General features: G+C 37.5%; 1 protein-coding gene across 4 annotated transcripts in view; it reads left to right on the top strand.

The window, feature by feature from the left end:
• The window catches only part of MAP2K5 (mitogen-activated protein kinase kinase 5), a 320772-nt gene that overhangs the window by 240364 nt on the left and 59389 nt on the right, over positions 1 to 21019 (top strand). For 3 of the 4 annotated variants that reach the window (XM_037833600.1, XM_037833604.1, XM_037833601.1), the window contains 2 exons: positions 18371 to 18397; positions 18708 to 18740. In XM_037833600.1, the coding sequence (XP_037689528.1) occupies positions 18371 to 18397; positions 18708 to 18740 (60 nt within the window). The remainder of the gene's footprint in view (positions 1 to 18370; positions 18398 to 18707; positions 18741 to 21019) is intronic. The other variant, XM_037833603.1, reaches the window with a different exon arrangement.

Raw genomic sequence — 21019 nt, 5'->3', positions numbered from 1 at the left:
ATTGTTAGGGCCACCCCCCCTCCCCGACTGCCCAGAAACACGCCCCACATACAGGGCAGGCAACACCAACTACACACGCAAGCTTGGTACACCAATTGGGCCCCACAAGACTCACTCCCCCACTCACCAAAAAGGCTAAGCAGGGGAGATCTGGCTTGTGGAGAACAGGTGGCTCGTGGACGCCACCTGCTGGTTAGTTAGAGAAAGTGTACTCCACGAAGCTGTAGATCTGATAAATTAGAGATAAGGACTTCAACTGGTCTACAAACCCTAAAAGAACCCTATCAAGTTCAGCAAATGCCACGAGGCCAAAAACAACAGAAAATTATAAAGCATATGAAAAAACCAGACGATATGGATAACCCAAGCCCAAGCACCCAAATCAAAAGACCAGAAGAGACACAGCACCTAGAGCAGCTACTCAAAGAACTAAAGATGAACAATGAGACCATAGTACGGGATATGAAGGAAATCAAGAAGACCCTAGAAGAGCATAAAGAAGACATTGCAAGACTAAATAAAAAATGGATGATCTTATGGAAATTAAAGAAACTGTTGACCAAATTAAAAAGATTCTGGACACTCATAGTACAAGACTAGAGGAAGTTGAACAACGAATCAGTGACCTGGAAGATGACAGAATGGAAAATGAAAGCATAAAAGAAAGAATGGGGAAAAAAATTGAAAAACTCGAAATGGACCTCAGGGATATGATAGATAATATGAAACGTCCGAATATAAGACTCATTGGTGTCCCAGAAGGGGAAGAAAAGGGTAAAGGTCTAGGAAGAGTATTCAAAGAAATTGTTGGGGAAAACTTCCCAAATCTTCTAAACAACATAAATACACAAATCATAAATGCTCAGCGAACTCCAAATAGAATAAATCCAAAAAAAACCCACTCCGAGACATATACTGATCACACTGTCAAACATAGAAGAGAAGGAGCAAGTTCTGAAAGCAGCAAGAGAAAAGCAATTCACCACATACAAAGGAAACAGCATAAGACTAAGTAGTGACTACTCAGCAGCCACCATGGAGGCAAGAAGGCAGTGGCACGATATATTTAAAATTCTGAGTGAGAGGAATTTCCAGCCAAGAATACTTTATCCAGCAAAGCTCTCCTTCAAATTTGAGGGAGAGCTTAAATTTTTCACAGACAAAGAAATGCTGAGAGAATTTGCTAGCAAGAGACCTGCCCTACTGGAGATACTAAAGGGAGCCCTACAGACAGAGAAACAAAGACAGGACAGAGAGACCTGGAGAAAGGTTCAGTACTAAAGAGATTCCGTATGGGTACAATAAAGGATATTAATAGAGAGAGGGAAAAATATGGCAAACATAATCCAAAGGATAAGATGGCCGATTCAAGAAATGCCTTCACGGTTTTAACATTGAATGTAAATGGATTAAACTCCCCAATTAAAAGATATAGATTCGCAGAATGGATCCAAAAAAATGAACCATCAATATGTTGCATACAAGAGACTCATCTTAGACACAGGGACACAAAGAAACTGAAAGTGAAAGGATGGAAAAAAATATTTCATGCAAGCTACAGCCAAAAGAAAGCAGGTGTAGCAATATTAATCTCAGATAAAATAGACTTCAAATGCAGGGATGTTTTGAGAGACAAAGAAGGCCACTACATACTAATAAAAGGGGCAATTCAGCAAGAAGAAATAACAATCGTAAATGTCTATGCACCCAATCAAAGTGCCACAAAATACATGAGAGAAACATTGGCAAAACTAAAGGAAGCAATTGATGTTTCCACAATAATTGTGGGAGACTTCAACACATCACTCTCTCCTATAGATAGATCAACCAGACAGAAGACCAATAAGGAAATTGAAAACCTAAACAATCTGATAAATGAATTAGATTTAACAGACATGTACAGGACATTACATCCCAAATCACCAGGATACACATACTTTTCTAGTGCTCACGGAACTTTCTCCAGAATAGATCATATGCTGGGACATAAAACAAGCCTCAATAAATTTAAAAAGATTGAAATTATTCAAAGCACATTCTCTGACCACAATGGAATACAATTAGAAGTCAATAACCATCAGAGACTTAGAAAATTCACAAATACCTGGAGGTTAAACAACACACTCCTAAACAATCAGTGGGTTAAAGAAGAAATAGCAAGAGAAATTGCTAAATATATAGAGACGAATGAAAATGAGAACACAACATACCAAAACCTATGGGATGCAGCAAAAGCAGTGCTAAGGGGGAAATTTATAGCACTAAACGCATATATTAAAAAGGAAGAAAGAGCCAAAATCAAAGAACTAATGGATCAACTGAAGAAGCTAGAAAATGAACAGCAAACCAATCCTAAACCAAGTACAAGAAAAGAAATAACAAGGATTAAAGCAGAAATAAATGACATAGAGAACAAAAAAACAATAGAAAGGATAAATATCACCAAAAGTTGGTTCTTTGAGAAGATCAACAAGATTGACAAGCCCCTAGCTAGACTGACAAAATCAAAAAGAGAGAAGACCCATATAAACAAAATAATGAATGAAAAAGGTGACATAACTGCAGATCCTGAAGAAATTAAAAAAATTATAAGAGGATATTATGAACAACTGTATGGCGACAAACTGGATAATGTAGAAGAAATGGACAATTTCCTGGAAACATACGAACAACCTAGACTGACCAGAGAAGAAATAGAAGACCTCAACCAACCCATCACAAGCAAAGAGATCCAATCAGTCATCAAAAATCTTCCCACAAATAAATGCCCAGGGCCAGATGGCTTCACAGGGGAATTCTACCAAACTTTCCAGAAAGAACTGACACCAATCTTACTCAAACTCTTTCAAAACATTGAAAAAAATGGAACACTACCTAACTCATTTTATGAAGCTAACATCAATCTAATACCAAAACCAGGCAAAGATGCTACAAAAAAGGAAAACTACCGGCCAATCTCCCTAATGAATATAGATGCAAAAATCCTCAACAAAATACTTGCAAATCGAATCCAAAGACACATTAAAAAAATCATACACCATGACCAAGTGGGGTTCATTCCAGGCATGCAAGGATGGTTCAACATAAGAAAAACAATCAATGTATTACAACACATTAAAAACTCGAAAGGGAAAAATCAATTGATCATCTCAATAGATGCTGAAAAAGCATTTGACAAAATCCAACATCCGTTTTTGATAAAAACACTTCAAAAGGTAGGAATTGAAGGAAACTTCCTCAACATGATAAAGAGCATATATGAAAAACCCACAGCCAGCATAGTACTCAATGGTGAGAGACTGAAAGCCTTCCCTCTAAGATCAGGAACAAGACAAGGATGCCCGCTGTCACCACTGTTATTCAACATTGTGCTGGAAGTGCTAGCCAGGGCAATCCGGCAAAACAAAGAAATAAAAGGCATCCAAATTGGAAAAGAAGAAGTAAAACTGTCATTGTTTGCAGATGATATGATCTTATATCTAGAAAACCCTGAGAAATCGACGATACACCTACTAGAGCTAATAAACAAATTTAGCAAAGTAGCGGGATACAAGATTAATGCACATAAGTCAGTAATGTTTCTATATGCTAGAAATGAACAAACTGAAGAGACACTCAAGAAAAAGATACCATTTTCAATAGCAACTAAAAAAATCAAGTACCTAGGAATAAACTTAACCAAAGATGTAAAAGACCTATACAAAGAAAACTACATAACTCTACTAAAAGAAATAGAAGGGGACCTTAAAAGATGGAAAAATATTCCATGTTCATGGATAGGAAGGCTAAATGTCATTAAGATGTCAATTCTACCCAAACTCATCTACAGATTCAATGCAATCCCAATCAAAATTCCAACAACCTACTTTGCAGACTTGGAAAAGCTAGTTATCAAATTTATTTGGAAAGGGAAGATGCCTCGAATTGCTAAAGACACTCTAAAAAAGAAAAACGAAGTGGGAGGACTTACACTCCCTGACTTTGAAGCTGATTATAAAGCCACAGTTGCCAAAACAGCATGGTACTGGCACAAAGATAGACATATAGATCAATGGAATCGAATTGAGAATTCAGAGATAGACCCTCAGATCTATGGCCGACTGATCTTTGATAAGGCCCCCAAAGTCACCGAACTGAGCCATAATGGTCTTTTCAACAAATGGGGCTGGGAGAGTTGGATATCCATATCGAAAAGAATGAAAGAGGACCCCTACCTCACCCCCTACACAAAAATTAACTCAAAATGGACCAAAGATCTCAATATAAAAGAAAGTACCATTAAACTCCTAGAAGATAATGTAGGAAAACATCTTCAAGACCTTGTATTAGGAGGCCACTTCCTAGACTTTACACCCAAAGCACAAGCAACAAAAGAGAAAATAGATAAATGGGAACTCCTCAAGCTTAGAAGTTTCTGCACCTCAAAGGAATTTCTCAAAAAGGTAAAGAGGCAGCCAACTCAATGGGAAAAAATTTTTGGAAACCATGTATCTGACAAAAGACTGATATCTTGCATATACAAAGAAATCCTACAACTCAATGACAATAGTACAGACAGCCCAATTATAAAATGGGCAAAAGATATGAAAAGACAGTTCTCTGAAGAGGAAATACAAATGGCCAAGAAACACATGAAAAAATGTTCAGCTTCACTAGCTATTAGAGAGATGCAAATTAAGACCACAATGAGATACCATCTAACACCGGTTAGAATGGCTGCCATTAAACAAACAGGAAACTACAAATGCTGGAGGGGATGTGGAGAAATTGGAACTCTTATTCATTGTTGGTGGGACTGTATAATGGTTCAGCCAGTCTGGAAGTCAGTCTGGCAGTTCCTTAGAAAACTAGATATAGAGCTACCATTCGATCCAGCGATTGCACTTCTTGGTATATACCCGGAAGATCGGAAAGCAGTGACACGAACAGATATCTGCACGCCAATGTTCATAGCAGCATTATTCACAATTGCCAAGAGATGGAAACAACCCAAATGTCCTTCAACAGATGAGTGGATAAATAAAATGTGGTATATACACACGATGGAATACTACGCGGCAGTAAGAAGGAACGATCTGGTGAAACATATGACAACATGGATGAACCTTGAAGACATAATGCTGAGCGAAATAAGCCAGGCACAAAAAGAGAAATATTATATGCTACCACTAATGTGAACTTTGAAAAATGTAAAACAAATGGTTTATAATGTAGAATGTAGGGGAACTAGCAGTAGAGAGCAATTAAGGAAGGGGGAACAATAATCCAAGAAGAACAGATAAGCTATTTAACGTTCTGGGGATGCCCAGAAATGACTATGGTCTGTTAATTTCTGATGGATGTAGTAGGAACAAGTTCACTGAAATGTTGCTATATTATGTAACTTTCTTGGGGTAAAGTAGGAACATGTTGGAAGTTAAGCAGTTATCTTAGGTTAGTTGTCTTTTTCTTACTCCCTTGTTATGGTCTCTTTGAAATGTTCTTTTATTGTATGTTTGTTTTCTTTTTAACTTTTTTTTTCATACAGTTGATTTAAAAAAGAAGGGAAAGTTAAAAAAAAAAAAAAGAAAAGAAAAAGACAAACAAGGAAAAAAAAAAAAAAAAGATGTAGTGCCCCCTTGAGGAGCCTGTGGAGAATGCAGGGGTATTCGCCTACCCCACCTCCATGGTTGCTAACATGACCACAGACATAGGGGACTGGTGGTTTGATGGGTTGAGCCCTCTACCATAAGTTTTACCCTTGGGAAGACGGTTGCTGCAAAGGAGAGGCTAGGCCTCCCTGTATTTGTGCCTAAGAGTCTCCTCCTGAATGCCTCTTTGTTGCTCAGATGTGGCCCTCTCTCTCTGGCTAAGCCAACTTGAAAGGTGAAATCACTGCCCTCCCCCCTACGTGGGATCAGACACCCAGGGAAGTGAATCTCCCTGGCAACGTGGAATATGACTCCCGGGGAGGAATGTAGACCCGGCATCGTGGGACGGAGAACATCTTCTTGACCAAAAGGGGGATGTGAAAGGAAATGAAATAAGCTTCAGTAGCAGAGAGATTCCAAAACGAGCCGAGAGATCACTCTGGTGGGCACTCTTACGCACACTTTAGACAACCTTTTTTAGGTTCTAAAGAATTGGGGTAGCTGGTGGTGGATACCTGAAACTATTAAACTACAACCCAGAACCCATGAATCTCGAAGACAGTTGTATAAAAATGTAGCTTATGAGGGGTGACAGTGGGATTGGGAATGCCATAAGGACAAACTCCACTTTGTCTAGTTTATGGATGGATGTGTAGAAAAGTAGGGGAAGCAAACAAACAGACAAAGGTACCCAGTGTTCTTTTTTACTTCAATTGCTCTTTTTCACTCTAATTATTATTCTTGTTATTTTTGTGTGTGTGCTAATGAAGGTGTCAGGGATTGATTTAGGTGATGAATGTACAACTATGTAATGGTACTGTGAACAATCGAAAGTACAATTTGTTTTGTATGACTGCGTGGTATGTGAATATATCTCAATAAAATGATGATTAAAAAATAATAATAATAATAATAATTATAAATAAACAAATAACTCCATAAAAAAAAAAAAAAAAAAAAGATTAAGACCCACCTTGGATGGGTTGGGTCATATCTCAGTTGAAATAACCTAACCAAAAGGTCCCACCTGCAACAGGTCTGCACCGATAGGAATGGATTAAAAGAACATGGCATTTGTTGGGGTACATAACAGCTTCAAACTACCACATCAACTAAGGGTTATTTGGTAAAAAGAGTCTGAAAAATGCTGGACTGAATACTTCTATAATCAGCTTTCATCTTGTATGAGCAGCTTCCTCCTCGTTTCCATACCTTCTGCCACCTTTCTCATCACCGTCTCCCTGAGTACTCCCTTGGAGTTTATTGAAACCTGACTTTACTTATATCAAGATATGAGAGGTGTGAAGTAAGACTCTGAAACAAAAGTCAAACTTTGTTCAGTTCATTCTAAATTCACGATTGTTTTCTTTAAATCTATTTTGAATTTCATTTATAATCAAGCCAGTAGTTAGGCACATGTTAATTAACATGGTTGTGTATAACTGAATTTCAAGATTTTTCCTTCCTAATTCTATATTGACCATGTGTTCGTTACAACTGAAAATTATCTCAAAATCTCAGCAGGCCAAACAATGTTGTAAAATATATCATGTTAAAAAAAAAAATACACACACACACACATGCCTATACACAGTGATCTGTGGAGCATAAGCCCATGGAACTAACCTTCCTTGCACGGCCTCCGAGGATATGTGACACTTGTTTTCAGACATGAGGTTCTTGTGTAAGAGAAAAGACATGGATTTGTGCTGTCAGGAAGGTAGAACTGAGTAAAGAGGTGGAAGGGACAGTCATCAGTAGACATATTCATGCAGAAGCCAGGTCAACAGGGAGTGTAATGAAGGAAGATTAAAGGTTCAGATGGGATGGGGAGCTGGATTGGATTAAATAGCATTTAAGATCCTTTAGGACCCTAAGAATCAGTGATTCTGCTTTAGTATTGAGCAGTCACCAAACAAATAAAAAGCTGATGCAGTCTCTGTCTGTTGCAGGGGAGACATTCCATTTCATCGGAAATGTCCAAATTCTGTAATTGGTTTAATCATATACTCATTTTAACTCTCAAATACTATGTCAATATTAAACACATAAGAAATAAAAGAGTACAGGAAAGGAGTAATTCTTTTTCAGTCCAGGATATATACCTCTCTGTTTTCCCACAGTTCAACCAACTATGTGATATGGCTATCAAAAAATGTGAATTAACTTTTAGCTTCCATGAGTAGAAGTGTAATGTCCAGAACAAGATAATTTAAACCAGTCAGTCCAAAGTATGTGTTCAGGTGTGGGTGTCATATTTTTTGAGGAAGGTGCATATATGGAAATACATTCAGAGAAAGGTGACTGTCGTGGTGAAGAATGTAAAATCATGCCTGGGTTTATTCTAGACAGCTTTCAGGTTCAGGTAACAGAAAACCCAATTCAAACTAGCCTTAACTGTAAGGGAAATTTATCAAATCACATTTGAAATGTCTTGTATTGCTGGTTTTAGGTCGCACCTGATCCAACAAGTCCCTTTGGCTATTCTCTTAGTAGGCTTCTCTCTTCACAGACTAAGAATGACTATAGAGGTTCCTGGGGCAACCTGCTTCCCAGTTTAGAGGAGAAGAGTGAATCTCTTTTTCCCCACAGGTAACCAAAGGCCCTGGGCTTCAGTTTGGTTGGAGCATTTTAAATACCTGTGCCCAAGGGATTTAGATGATGCAGATTAGTTTAGGGTTGAACTCCCGGGGCAGGGGGGTGCTGGGGGACATCTTCCCATGAAGCACATGGGCTGTGTTGGGGTAGAGAGGAAGGCTGTTGAAGTATTATTAGTAAGAGAGGTGGAAGGATAGAGGGCAACAAAATAGCAACTCATCATAAGAAAATAGAAGTATTTCTTCAGGAAAGAAAACATTGTGAAGACATAGCAGCTGTCTTCAAATATGCAATAAAATGTCATTGGACTTAATCTCTACAGCACTGGACCAGGAGCACCAGGAAGGAACATTTGGACTCAAAATAAGAATTTTTCAACAATTTAAACTAATAAAAATAGAATCATTAGTATCCCATTATTGGAAGAGTTATAGCAAAGATAGGATGCCTGTCTGTCACGAATATGATAAAGGAAATTCCCACATGAGGCAAGGAATTGAACTAGGTGATCTCCAGGTTCATCTCGAGTCTATGGAATGTAGACGATTTAAACTAATAGAGAAGCAAAACTAAATGATAGCTCCAAAAAAAACCCTTTCCAACATTTTGACACATTAAAAACTTTTGGCCCTGCTTCCATCAAGATGGAGAAGTATGGTGCTTCAGGGCTCTGTCCTCCCACAGAAGCTTTGAAAGCCCAGCAAGAAAAGGCAGGAACATCTTTCTCAAAGCTCCAGAGCACAGTTAAAAGGCTGCAGTAACAGGACAAGCTCTGAATCAACTTAAAAGCTGTAGGATCTTGTAGCACCCTGGCCATCCCCTCCCTTACTTCTCACTAAGCTTGGCTGGTGTCCCAATGCAGGTCCCTGGTTCCAGTTCCAGAGGGAGCAAAGTAGCCCTCGTGCACATACTAGAGGGATATATGTCTGGCCCAGTCTGTCTGGTGGTGGCATGAGGAACTTGCCATCTCAGAACTTGCCCTGCAGGTAGAAGGCAGCTCACAGAGCTCTCCTGCAGAATACTGTGGGAGAACAGTCAAGTCATGCTGCTTAGGACAAGGGATTGCTGGCTAAAGAACATATAGTGCAGGACCTGAGACTGTGAGGAAACTGTTTCCTACAGAAGAGGGGACATTCCTGCAGTGAAAATGGAAAAATTCGTAGGGCCAAATGCACATGCCTGAGACAAGATGATTGTACAGGAAGATCCAGAGAGGCCTCTATGCTTTGACCTGGAGCTATTCTCTAAATACATTGATGGATAAACCCTGAAGAGGAAAGCATTTGCAACAGGTCAATTTGCAAAGACTGGGAAAGATGTTTTGTTTTTTTACTAGTTTAATTTTTTTTGTTAGCTCTTGGCATTCTAGGCAAGGTTTGTTGTAACAGTAGCTGGATACAAGTTTAAGGAGCAGACATACACCTGAGAGTCTGAATTTCAGCGATAACACATTAAAATATCAAAATGTCCAGGTTTCAACAAAACATACCAAAAAAAAAAAAAAAACAAAACAGGCAGCGTTGGCCCAGGCAAAGGAGAAGATTAAAGCATTAGAGACCATCAATGAAGAGACCAGACCTGGGAGAGTCCAAAGACTTTTGAAAAATAGTCCTAAATATGCCCAAAGAGCTAAAGGAAAATTTGACAAAAAACTAAAAGAAATCAGCAAAATAATAGACGAACACAAAGAGAAATATCAATAAAGTGATGGAAATTATTAAGGAACAAAACAGAGCTAAAGGCCACAGTAATAGCAATTTAAAATTCCTTTGAGGGATTCAACAGCAGGTAGAAGCTGGCAGAAGAAAAAATCAGTGAACTCAACAATAAGGCTACTGAAATCATAGAGTCTGAATAACAGAAAGAGGAAAGAATGAAGAAAGGGGAACAGAGCCTGAGAAACCTGTAGGACACCATCAAGCATACCAGTGTACTTATTGTGGGAGTCTCAGAAAGAGAAGAAAGAGGAAAAGGGGGCAGAGAGAACATTCAAATAAATAATGGGTGAAAACTTCCTAAAATTAACAAAGACATGAATCTATACATACAAGATGCTCAACGAACTCCAAACAGGATAAACCCAAAATAAACCCACTCCTTACCACATTCTAATCATACTGTCATATGCCAAAGATAAAGAGAGAATTTTGAAAACCATGAGAGAGAACACGTCACATATAAAGAAACCTCAGTAAGATTAAGTGCTGATTTCTCATCAGAAACCATAAAAGCAGGAAGACAGTGGGGTGCCATATTAAAAGTGCTGAAAGCAAAACATTGCCAACCACAAATTCTATATCCGGCAAAACTGTCTTTCAAAAATGAGGACGGCATTAACACATCCTCAGATAGACAAAACTGAGGGATTTTGTCACCACTGGATCAGCCCTACAAGGAATACTGAAAGGAGTTCTTCAGGTTGAAAGTAAAGGATATTAGACAATTGACTGAAGCCACATAAAGATCTCTGTAAAGGATGATGACATGGATAAATATAAATACCAGTACTGTTGTATTTTTGGTGTTAAGTCCACTTTTTACTTCTTCAGGATCTAAAGGCAAATGCATAAGATGTAATGATACATCAATGGTTTTGGACTTATAATATATAAATATGTAATTTCTGATAAGAACTCCATAAAGGTTAAGGGACAGAGGGGTTAGGAATGTAGTTTGTGTACACTATCAAAGTTAAATTGGTATCAAAACAAATGAGATTCTTAGAGATTTAGGATGTTAAATTTAAGTCCCATGGTAAACTCAAAGAAAATACCAGAGAATATACAAACTCGTAGAGACAGAAAGCAAAGGTCAAGTTACCCAGGGTGGGGGGTAGGTACAATGGGGAGTTAATGTAAAATGAGTAAAGGGTTTTTGTTTGGAGTGAAGGTAAAGTTCTAGTAATGGAAGGTGGTGAGGGTATTGCAACATTGTGAATGTGATCAATCCCACTGAATGATATGCTTGGGAGGGGTTGTGATGGAAAAATTTATGTTTCAAAACAGTTTTTCAAAAAAAATTTCAGAAGAAAAGAAAGATAAACTAAAGAGATAATGAAAATTAAGTACAATACATGATATTGGATGGGATCTAAGAACGGAGGAGAAAAGGCCCAAAAGGACATTATTGGGACATATGAATAGATTGGAACATAGACTGTAAGCTTTATATCAATGTTAAATTTCTTAAATTTGATAACTGCATTAAGGTGATTACATAAGTGAATATCTTGTTCATAGGTAATGTAAAAGTAAGTCTTACGGATTCAAGGAGTATGATGTGTACAACCTGCTCAAGTGTTCAGAAGATAGATAGATAGATAGATAGATAGACAGAGAGGCAGACAGACATGGCAAAGTTGGCAAAATGTTAAAAATGGTGGATCTGGGTTTCTGGAGGGGTGGGGGCATGTTAGAGTTCTCTATATGGTATTTGTATTATTTTTGCAACTGTCCTGTAAGTTTGACATTATTTCAAAATAAAAAGTCAAAATAAATAAAAAAAAAAACTTTTGCTGCAGTAGATTTATTTGACCATGAAGAGTAGAGTGGTCCACAGGCCTTTCTCAAAAAAAAAAAAAAAAAAAAAAAGAAGTGACACCTTTTACATACTCACACGACTGATATTTTGTAAGAAGATTCTCAAATAAGGCCACTGTTATTGGAGCAAAGAAAGGAGAGAAGTTTTATTCAGTAAATGTCTAAAATCTTTGAAAAGGAAGATGTTTTATGAACTCCTTGGCCAGACCTTGTACCACTGGGGAGAAAGTTAATTTTGTGATTCACATTGATCATTTTGAATTGTGGCTCTAAGCCCCTGCTTTCCTTACAAAATTCAGGTCTAAAAATTAAAACTTACATCTACTCAGAGAGTGATTTACTGTGGCTCCAGTGCACCTGTCTAGGAGGGACATGAACTATGTCAATTTTAAATACACAAAGGATAAAAGAGTATAGACTGGCAATCAGGTCCTATTTTTCCTGCTTACCCACTGGCAGACCAGCCAAATGAATAATGTTGCATGGTACCTTGATGCTCCAGCTGTTGTATTTTGTGTGAAAATGCATTGTCCTTGATTCTCGGGAAGCAGTAAGAGAGCCAGGTGATCTAATTTATGGCTGTGATGATTTTCTGTCTGGTCCCATCTGAGCTTAGTCCTCCTCTAGGCATCTTAGAGCCTTTCTGTCCCACCCAGCTGTTTGTTAAATTTGGGGATCTCTAGTTTTCGCTTTTCAAAACTGGTTACTCCCTATTGCAGTACCCCAGTGGAGTAGGAGATGTGGGACAAAGGGAAGGTGCCAGTGAGTGGATCTTAGAATGCAGGGGTCATAGTCACTTTTTTAATACCCTATTGAGTAGCTTCCTGCTAAATCCTCATGTCTTATTTCTGTTTTAGGCCCTATGCAAGAAATGCTAGTAAATTCACAGGCATGATAAGAGTTTGAACAAGGACAGAGGCTAATCAGCAGGGGAGATAGGATGACACAGGTGAATTACATGTATTCATTTTATATTAATAGAAATAATATATATAGATACAATCATTAATTTGGTCCCATAAGGCATTCAGTCTCTAAAAATATTGGTTAACCAAAATCCCCATCCGTAGTTAACCAGAGTAAATTTTTTTTCTATCCCTTTTTAAAAAACAGTTTATTTGGAAACTTTTGCTTTAAGTTATTGATACTAGCTGATGTGTATTCAGCTTGTGGTCATGTGGAAGGGAATTGTTTCCCTCCGTTGAAGTCTTAAGATTTGGCCACTTTGTTTTTACAAGTCATCACTTTGGATTGGAGGTGATATGTTCCTAGGATTTAGCACCCAGCATAGTGCCAGATACATTTAGATTGAATGCTGGTACCAATTCTCCCGGAGGTGGGAGGGGGGGGGTGGGTAAGAAAAAAATTCACAGCACCTGAATGAGAAACTCTGTCTTCAAAGATTCTTTGGGGGCCTCTGTCACTTTTCTTCATTTTGTGGACAAGAGCCCTGAACCCCAGTGAAGGGAGGGGGCTTCCTGAGGCCATGGCAATCTGACTAGAAAGCATGTGCATTTTCCCGACATGGGGCAGCCTCTCAAGCCAGCACTCAGTTCTAGCCCTGGTTCTGTCTAAAACCTTGGGTACTTCTCTCCTCTGAACATTAGTTTCCCTAACAGCAAAGTGATTATATGAAACTAGATCATCTCTGAGGTCCCTTGCATTTTGAAATTCAAAAGTTCTTTTTAGGTCACAGTTCTTCATTGAGAATATGAAAGTCTCAGTTTACCATAATCCATATTTAGCCAAGATTATAGCTTAATGCATCTGATTTGAAAAGTGAGTCTTTGCAAAATGGCTACAGTTCCTAACATTTGGAGTTTAAAAATGAATAAAGAAGAGTTCAACATTGAAAGCTGTAATATGATGCCAGTAGTGCAACAAATGAAAATATTCTTTTAAAATCTCAACTATATTATTATTTAATCTTATGTTTCTTGTTTCAGTTTAAGAGAAAATAATACTAGCTTGAAAAACAATAAATATGTAAAGGGAAAATTTGTCAACTGATATTAGAAGAACTGACCTAGGTCACACATAAATCTCTCAGAGAAGAGCTGCAGGCAGGCCATAATTTCAGAGTCAAAGAGAAGATGAAAGTGATAGCTGGTGTCCTCTCTAAGTTACGTAGATGGATCCATTTCAGTTTCTTAATGTGCCTCTGAATAGAATGTAAAGGGTTGGTAACAACGTTTATTTTCACTATATGTTAAAAATACCTATGCAGCCGAGCCCTGGATCTTGGATCTTGCCCTTATGAAGCTTATTACTGCGAAGGAGAGGATAAGCCTACTTATAATTGTGTCTAAGAGTTTCCCTCAGAGAACCTCTTTGTTGCTCAGATGTGGCCTCTCTCTCTCTCTCTCTCTCTCTCTCTAAGCCCACTCAGCAGGTGAACTCACTGCCCACCCCACTACGTGGGACATGACTCCCAGGGGTGTGACTATAACTGGCAATGTGAGGAGATGAACCTGGACCCGGCATCGTGGGATTGAGAAAATCTTCTTGACCAAAAGGGGGAAGCAAAATGAAACAAAATAAAGTTTCAGTGGCTGAGAGATCTTAAATGGAGTTGAGAGTTCACTCTGGAGGGCATTCTTATGTGCTATATAGATACCCTTTTTAATTTTTAGTGTATTGGAATAGCTAGAAGGAAATACCTGAAACTTTGGAAATGCAACCCAGTAGCCTGGGTCCTTGAAGATGATTGTGTAACTGTGTACTTACATAGTGGGACTGTGTGATTCTGAAAACCTTGTGGCTCACATTCCCTTTATGCAGTATATAGACATATGAGTAGAAAAATGGGAACAAAAACTAAATGAAAAATGGGGTGGGATGGAGGGGATGGAATGCCTTGGGTTTGCTTTTTTACTTTTATTTTCATTCTTATTTTTATTCTTTTTGGAGTATGGAAAAATGTTCAAAAATTGATTATGGTGAATGTACAACTATATGATGATACTGTGAACAGTTGATTGTACACTGTGGATGATTGTATGGTGTATGAATATATCTCAATAAAACTGATTCAAAGTATATATATATATACCTCTACAGTGACAGAAGCATAATGTGAGACTCCAAAGTTGCTTTGTATCATCAGAGTGATTGATTAAATAATTGAAGCCCCACAAGCAAACTTTGCATTGACAATTACCTTTCAGCATCAGTTTCCAAAGTCAAGTTGTAAGTGGAAGAGGTGCTTTTCTAATTGCCAACTGTCACAGAAACTTGCAGTGAAATCTATGGGAAAGGTTATTGTAATAAACCCTAAGACCTAACTGATACTTAAGCCCATTATGTTTTCTTCCCCCATTTAAATACAATAATGATCTATCTTACGTCTGTATGAGGCATAATACTGTTAGTGTGGCTTTAAATCTTGTATCTAAGGGCTGGCAAAAGAAAAAAAGCAAAGTGCAGAAGAGGGAAAAGGTTCAGCTAATTAGTGTTTCAAAATGCTACTAGTTCTAGAGACTGATTAGGAAGTGTATGACTGACACAATTATTGTTCTGTTCATTGTCCCAGAGTACTAGTTAGACATGGAAAACTCTCAGCACAAGCAAAATGTACAAGTAGGAACGTGCTTTTGGACAAGTTAGTTATAAACAGCATTTCATATTTTGTGAGATGCAGGCAATACATCAACCCTAACAATATTATTGTTTTCCTCTGAACTGTGCTCTCACAGCCAAGCATTTGGAAGGCAGGCCCAGAATAAAGATAGGCATTCACGAAGCTAACATTTTATATTGAGTACCCTTAGTACCATTTTTAATGTGCTATAAAACTAAGGGTTTCACTTTTTCATGAACTGTGTGCAAAAGCATAGGCAGTGACTGGAGGCTGACTTTGTTTGGATCTGTTTTATGGTTGCCATGCCTGTACAGTAATGTGATCTTGAAAAAGGTAAACAACAAAGAGTTTAGAGGTGAAAAATATACCTAATATAAATACGCTCAAGTACATGGCATTTCAGAATTTGAAAAATGTGACTGTGGCATTAAATTTTCTGGTGGAATTAACAGAGGAACAGACTCTACAGCCTTTAAGGCACTATATCTGAAACAGAGAAAGGAGATAATACATCCAGCTATGGTCTACATGGCATTCATATAAAGAAAAGCACAGTAACTTTAATTGAGAAAATGAATCAATTACATTGATGTTGCATCATCAAATTCTTCTGAAATAGAAGATATAAGTCATCACATTGTGTAACAATGTTAACAAGTAATTGAGTATCTTAAGCATTTTGAATCAATTTCAGGTACTGGCACTGCTATCTTAATACAAAATTTATGAAGATGATTTCATATAATATGTTGCTATCGAAACTGTGTAATAAAACCTAGTAACAATGTGTCTGTTTAAAAACTTGGGCAAAATAGTGTAGTTATAAGGTCATAAAAAAAGGCTTTGATATTGCTGTTTCTTCCTATCTTGTAGTAAAGAGCAAGCATAAAATAGCACAATTTTAAGTTGTCTTAAATCACACTTTTAACCCAAAGAATAGGTCAAGGTGGAGACCTTCTCTGAGATTAAGTTCATGAGGAAATTTTCTTCCCTCAGTTCATTTGGTTCACACAGCTCGTATATTACTGGGGACAGTGTCTCACAATCCATCCCTGAATTCATTTTGAAACATCTCTTTTAGAATGTTTGCAGTATGTTTTCCTCAGAAATTGTGATAACCCATCCCCATAACTTTTGGAAATTTGTGAAAACCATTCTCTTTGATGTCAAAAATGGATTTCTTATTATTTGTTCATTTCAAATAACTCCTATTGAAGTAGATGTATCTTCCTAAGAATGGGGAGAGTGGGAGAGATTATCCATGTGTGCTTAGAGAAGAAAAAAAAATAAAAGCAAGCACCGTAGGTATCTCATATCACAGGAGAAGTTTCCTGGGCTTTTCAAGATTTTTTCAAAGATGGTATGACTTTATACTAAAATCCTTAACCACTTTAGAGTAGCAGTTAAGAGGTTGATCTGCTTCCCTTTTTAATGTACAGCCTTATCCAGAAGTACTCATTCAGTGGATGAACAAATCCTAGCATTAATTCAGAATGGCATGAAGTGGAAACTATCAAAGTAGACTAAAAGCTAGTCAACCTGAGACAAAGAGTGGGGAGGGGGTAACAAAGAGCCAAGTGCAGAGATGAGTGTGCGTCATGTTCAGTTGAGACAATACATGGGAAAGTATATTTTAAAACACTCAAGCATTAGGTGGAAGGGTCTGCTGATCAGCCACATGCATGCAAAAGAAATACCAAGACATAATTTCTGCCCTTAAGAAGGTTACAGTCTAGTTGAGAAGAACCCATGTGCCAAAACTGATCATTTATAAACTTTACTGTGCCAAGAATAAATCTAATGCAGATTCACTTGTTTTTAAATAATGGTATGATCAAAAATAGATGTAATGCAGGTGCTGGAGGGAAAGGACCACTGCAAAAGCCCCAATGCCACAACAGTTTGGCCCTGGGGCCTTGGATATGCCTTGTCCTCTGGGAAACCCAGTTTTCCCATCATAGAATAGAGATGATAATTGCTGCCAACCTCAAGATACTTGTGCAGATCAAATGAGAGCATGCATGTAAAAGAACATTTTAAAGCACCATTAAAAACATAAAAAGGGACCAGTACTATTCTCCCCATATTTTACCAACTGGTAGAGCTCAGTTATCCCCAAATACAATTGACCAGTCAATAATAGATAGTATTTGGTTCCCAAAAATATCCTTCTTAGGAAACTTGGTACCTAGAACTCCATTTTCATTGAGTTTTTAATAACTGCAGGCTTTTTTTTTTGGCATTGAAGTGTTTCATACTTTAATTGCCAAATGGATGTTTTATTAATTTGGTGTCACATTGTAGTAACTTTCTAAAAGATGTGGTTTATCAGTGTTAAATGTGTGAGCATCTTGCCATCAGAATGTTGATTATGAACAGGCACTCTTACTAGACTTTTATTCCCTGAAAAACAGTGAAAAATTTGCATGAATTTGATTTTCCCAGGAAGCATTGCTGCCCTGGAAACAAGCTGAAGGAACTTGGGAAAAGGTGGAGCCTTCACCCCACTCCTGAGTTAGAAGCAAATACTTCAACCACATAATTAAAGTTTTCTTCACAAAATAGGGGATTGTGAGCAGACACTGGCAGGAATCCAAAATTCTAATTTCTGACTATGATTTAATTTCAATTTTAAATAAATCGGTTTTTAATTTAAAAAGAGTGAGCTTCATAACATTAGCAATGATTGCAACATTAAGCCCAGTGTTCACAATCTAGCAATATAAAACATTATTTATATCTGAATCGTAAACAGCCTTTTGAAATGGATTATGGTTTTTCTCCCTATTCTAATACAACCTGGAGGGTACTAAAAAGTGTTGTGTGAAATTAACATTCTGCTGACTTTCGCCTATAAATGAGAAGCGAGCTATTAACATTTGTGTATTTTCATTATGTAAATTGTGTTAACACATGCCCACAAATTGCCACCAGCAATGCAATAATTTTCTCTCAGTGATCATAATGTGTCCAAGTGAGTCATTTTGATTATGACATGCTAATTACATATTGCCTTTTTTCAGATTCAGAAAAACCAGGGATCTTTAATGGTAAGCTTTATGAGTTCAGAAAAAAATTCACTTTTCTTTTTCCTGATGGCTGCTTCCTTTGCATGCTTGAATGCCTTGTTTTAAACTTAGCAAATTGCATTTTGAAGAAAATGCAAACCTTTAACTGCCTGTATTAGATTAGGTACCATTAGAAATAATAGAACATCCTGAGCATCAGTGTTGTTATAAGAGTTTTGCTGTTGTTGATTAATCTTGCTATATTTTATTGCATTAATGATTTTTTCTTTCCACTCCACTGTAAAGATATTGCATAGAGGCTAATACTTTTTCCTCTTCTTTTCCATTGCAGCCTCTCCAGCTTCTGCAGTGCATTGTTGATGAGGTAAGGCATCGTCTTATGTGCTTTCACTCCTAAAGTCATTCCTAATGGTGTGGAAAGCTTATATTTTGTTTCCTAATGAAGCGCAGTGCCCAACATCCTTGGAGCAAGTTGTGTTGTATGGCTCTGAGCTGTGTTACATGAACTGGCCTTGTCCTGAACCCCACTCTCCTGATTCTGGCTGAGAATCCCTGCAAAAACAGACTGTCCCACAGGCTGGTGCTGAGGGCATCAGAGGCTCTAAAGACAAAACAGTAACATTAATTGATCTTCTCCTTGGCCATATGAGAATGGAGCTGGAGATTAAGTGATCTTTTTCCATAGCAGATATTTAAAGTCATTCAGTGGGCAAGAGTCAGAGTTGAACAGCAAACATAAACTGGATGAAATTTGCCCTCCTTGCTTTATTTACCCAAAGCATATCCAGGTGATAAAAGTGTTTGAAAACTCTAGGTTCAGCTTTAATTTTCTAATTAGGCATTTTTCCCAGAACATGCCCCCAACTTCTTGTACTTTTAAGTAGTGTTTTCCCAATTTAAGTCATCCTACCTCTGATCATTCTTACCTGTAGAGTACCTCATGTCTCTCTGCCTTCATGAAACTAATCTACCTGCATTTCTTTCTCAGGCAACCGTTTCTACTTCTTATTCTGACTTTAAATTCCTTTTTTCTGTAAATTAGCACTCTTGTAGTACACCAGGCTCTCAACTAAGAAACATTAACATTTTTTAAAAACTGAGTTTTTCTGCATTTGGGCTCACCTACCAGCAATGTTCATTTTTTAAACTTTAATTTTACAATTTTAAAACACTTCCAATTAGAGAGGGAAGGCGATAAATGATTGAGCTAGGAAAGTTTGAAAGAAAAAACAAATCGTAATTCATAATTGTTCCTCTCAATTAAACATCTGTATAACCAGTTATGAGATTTGGGAGAAAAAATAAAGATCCTCCTAGGAAAAAGACAAACATGCACACATACCACAATAATAGTAAGAATGGGGCTCTAACATCCTTAATGGTTGCAGCAGTCAGTCCATATATCCCCTGCAAGCCATAAACCATGTTGGTACAGAAATGAAGGCATTGTCCTGAAACAAATGGAGGCTCCATTATCTCAAATATCAGACTGGCCTCCTGGATCTAACAGCTACATCAATATCTTCTGTCGTCTTATATTCCAAAAACATCCTATCCCCCTCAGAATCCTCCCAATTAAATAGATTTTACTATGGTCTTCCTCCACTTTTGCTTAGGGAAGTACACAGGGACACATGGCCTACTCAGTAAAATGCACAGCCTGCCATGTTTCCTGGGTGTTTGGTTTGGCAGGCTCCTGGGCATCAGAACATTCAGGTACAACTTTCCTCACTGATGATATGTGTATTACCTGACATCTAATTTAAGGTTTTCCAAGCTAAATAGACATTTTCATTCCTTATTTTAAAGTAACAGTGATCACTAATTAAATTTAAAATATTCTACTTGTTTGATTTGGAAAAAATCACCATACTTTTTAAGTTATCATAGGAAAAGATTCTAAGGGGGAAGGTCTGTGTGATGAAGGCAATAGCATATAACTTAGTGGTGTGTTTTTCTTTATAGCATTTCTTCCTCAGTTGAGATGAAAATATAACTAAAAAATTAGTTACTCTAAAAATATATTAACATAACTTCTTTTTGGAAACTTGGGAAATTCACATTGTCTTTACTAAAGCAAATATATGTTGACCTTGGAATTGAGCTGATGTTCAGTAATAAGAGTATTAGGAAAGGATTGGCCAGATGAGTGGCTTAGGCAAAGTATATCATAGCTTCTAAGAAAGGATTGGTGGAGTCCTTTAATTACTATGTTTATCCCATATTTTCAGCAGATTTCTTATTGCTCTGATGCATTGTTTCTCAAGAGTGCTCCAAGGACCAACTGTATCACAGTCACCTATGGCTTTTGTTGAAAATACAGATTCTTGGGCCCCAGATCACTGAATTAAACTCTCTAGGTGTGGAGCCCAAGAATCTACATTTTGGTAACTCTTTGCACATTGAAGTTTGAGAACCTTTCCTATAATAGCTTTTTAGGACTAAATCTGCCCTTCTAGTTCCCATAGGGAACTATCTTCATTTCTATCTCACTTTTAGGACTTCTATTCCTGAGCAAATCTAACTAGCCAGGATTTGAGCCATTTTACTCCTTGGGCATGGGGTTTATTCCATTGTAAAATGGATATCCAATGCTAATATGTACTTTTTCTGTTACGGAAACATCAGTTCGAAAAATACTAC

Source organism: Choloepus didactylus, chromosome 4 (genome assembly GCF_015220235.1).
Source record: "Choloepus didactylus isolate mChoDid1 chromosome 4, mChoDid1.pri, whole genome shotgun sequence".
NCBI classification, from domain to species: domain Eukaryota; kingdom Metazoa; phylum Chordata; class Mammalia; order Pilosa; family Megalonychidae; genus Choloepus; species Choloepus didactylus.
The sequence above is the reverse complement of the archived record's forward strand: the minus strand, read 5'-3'. Positions and strand labels throughout refer to the sequence as shown.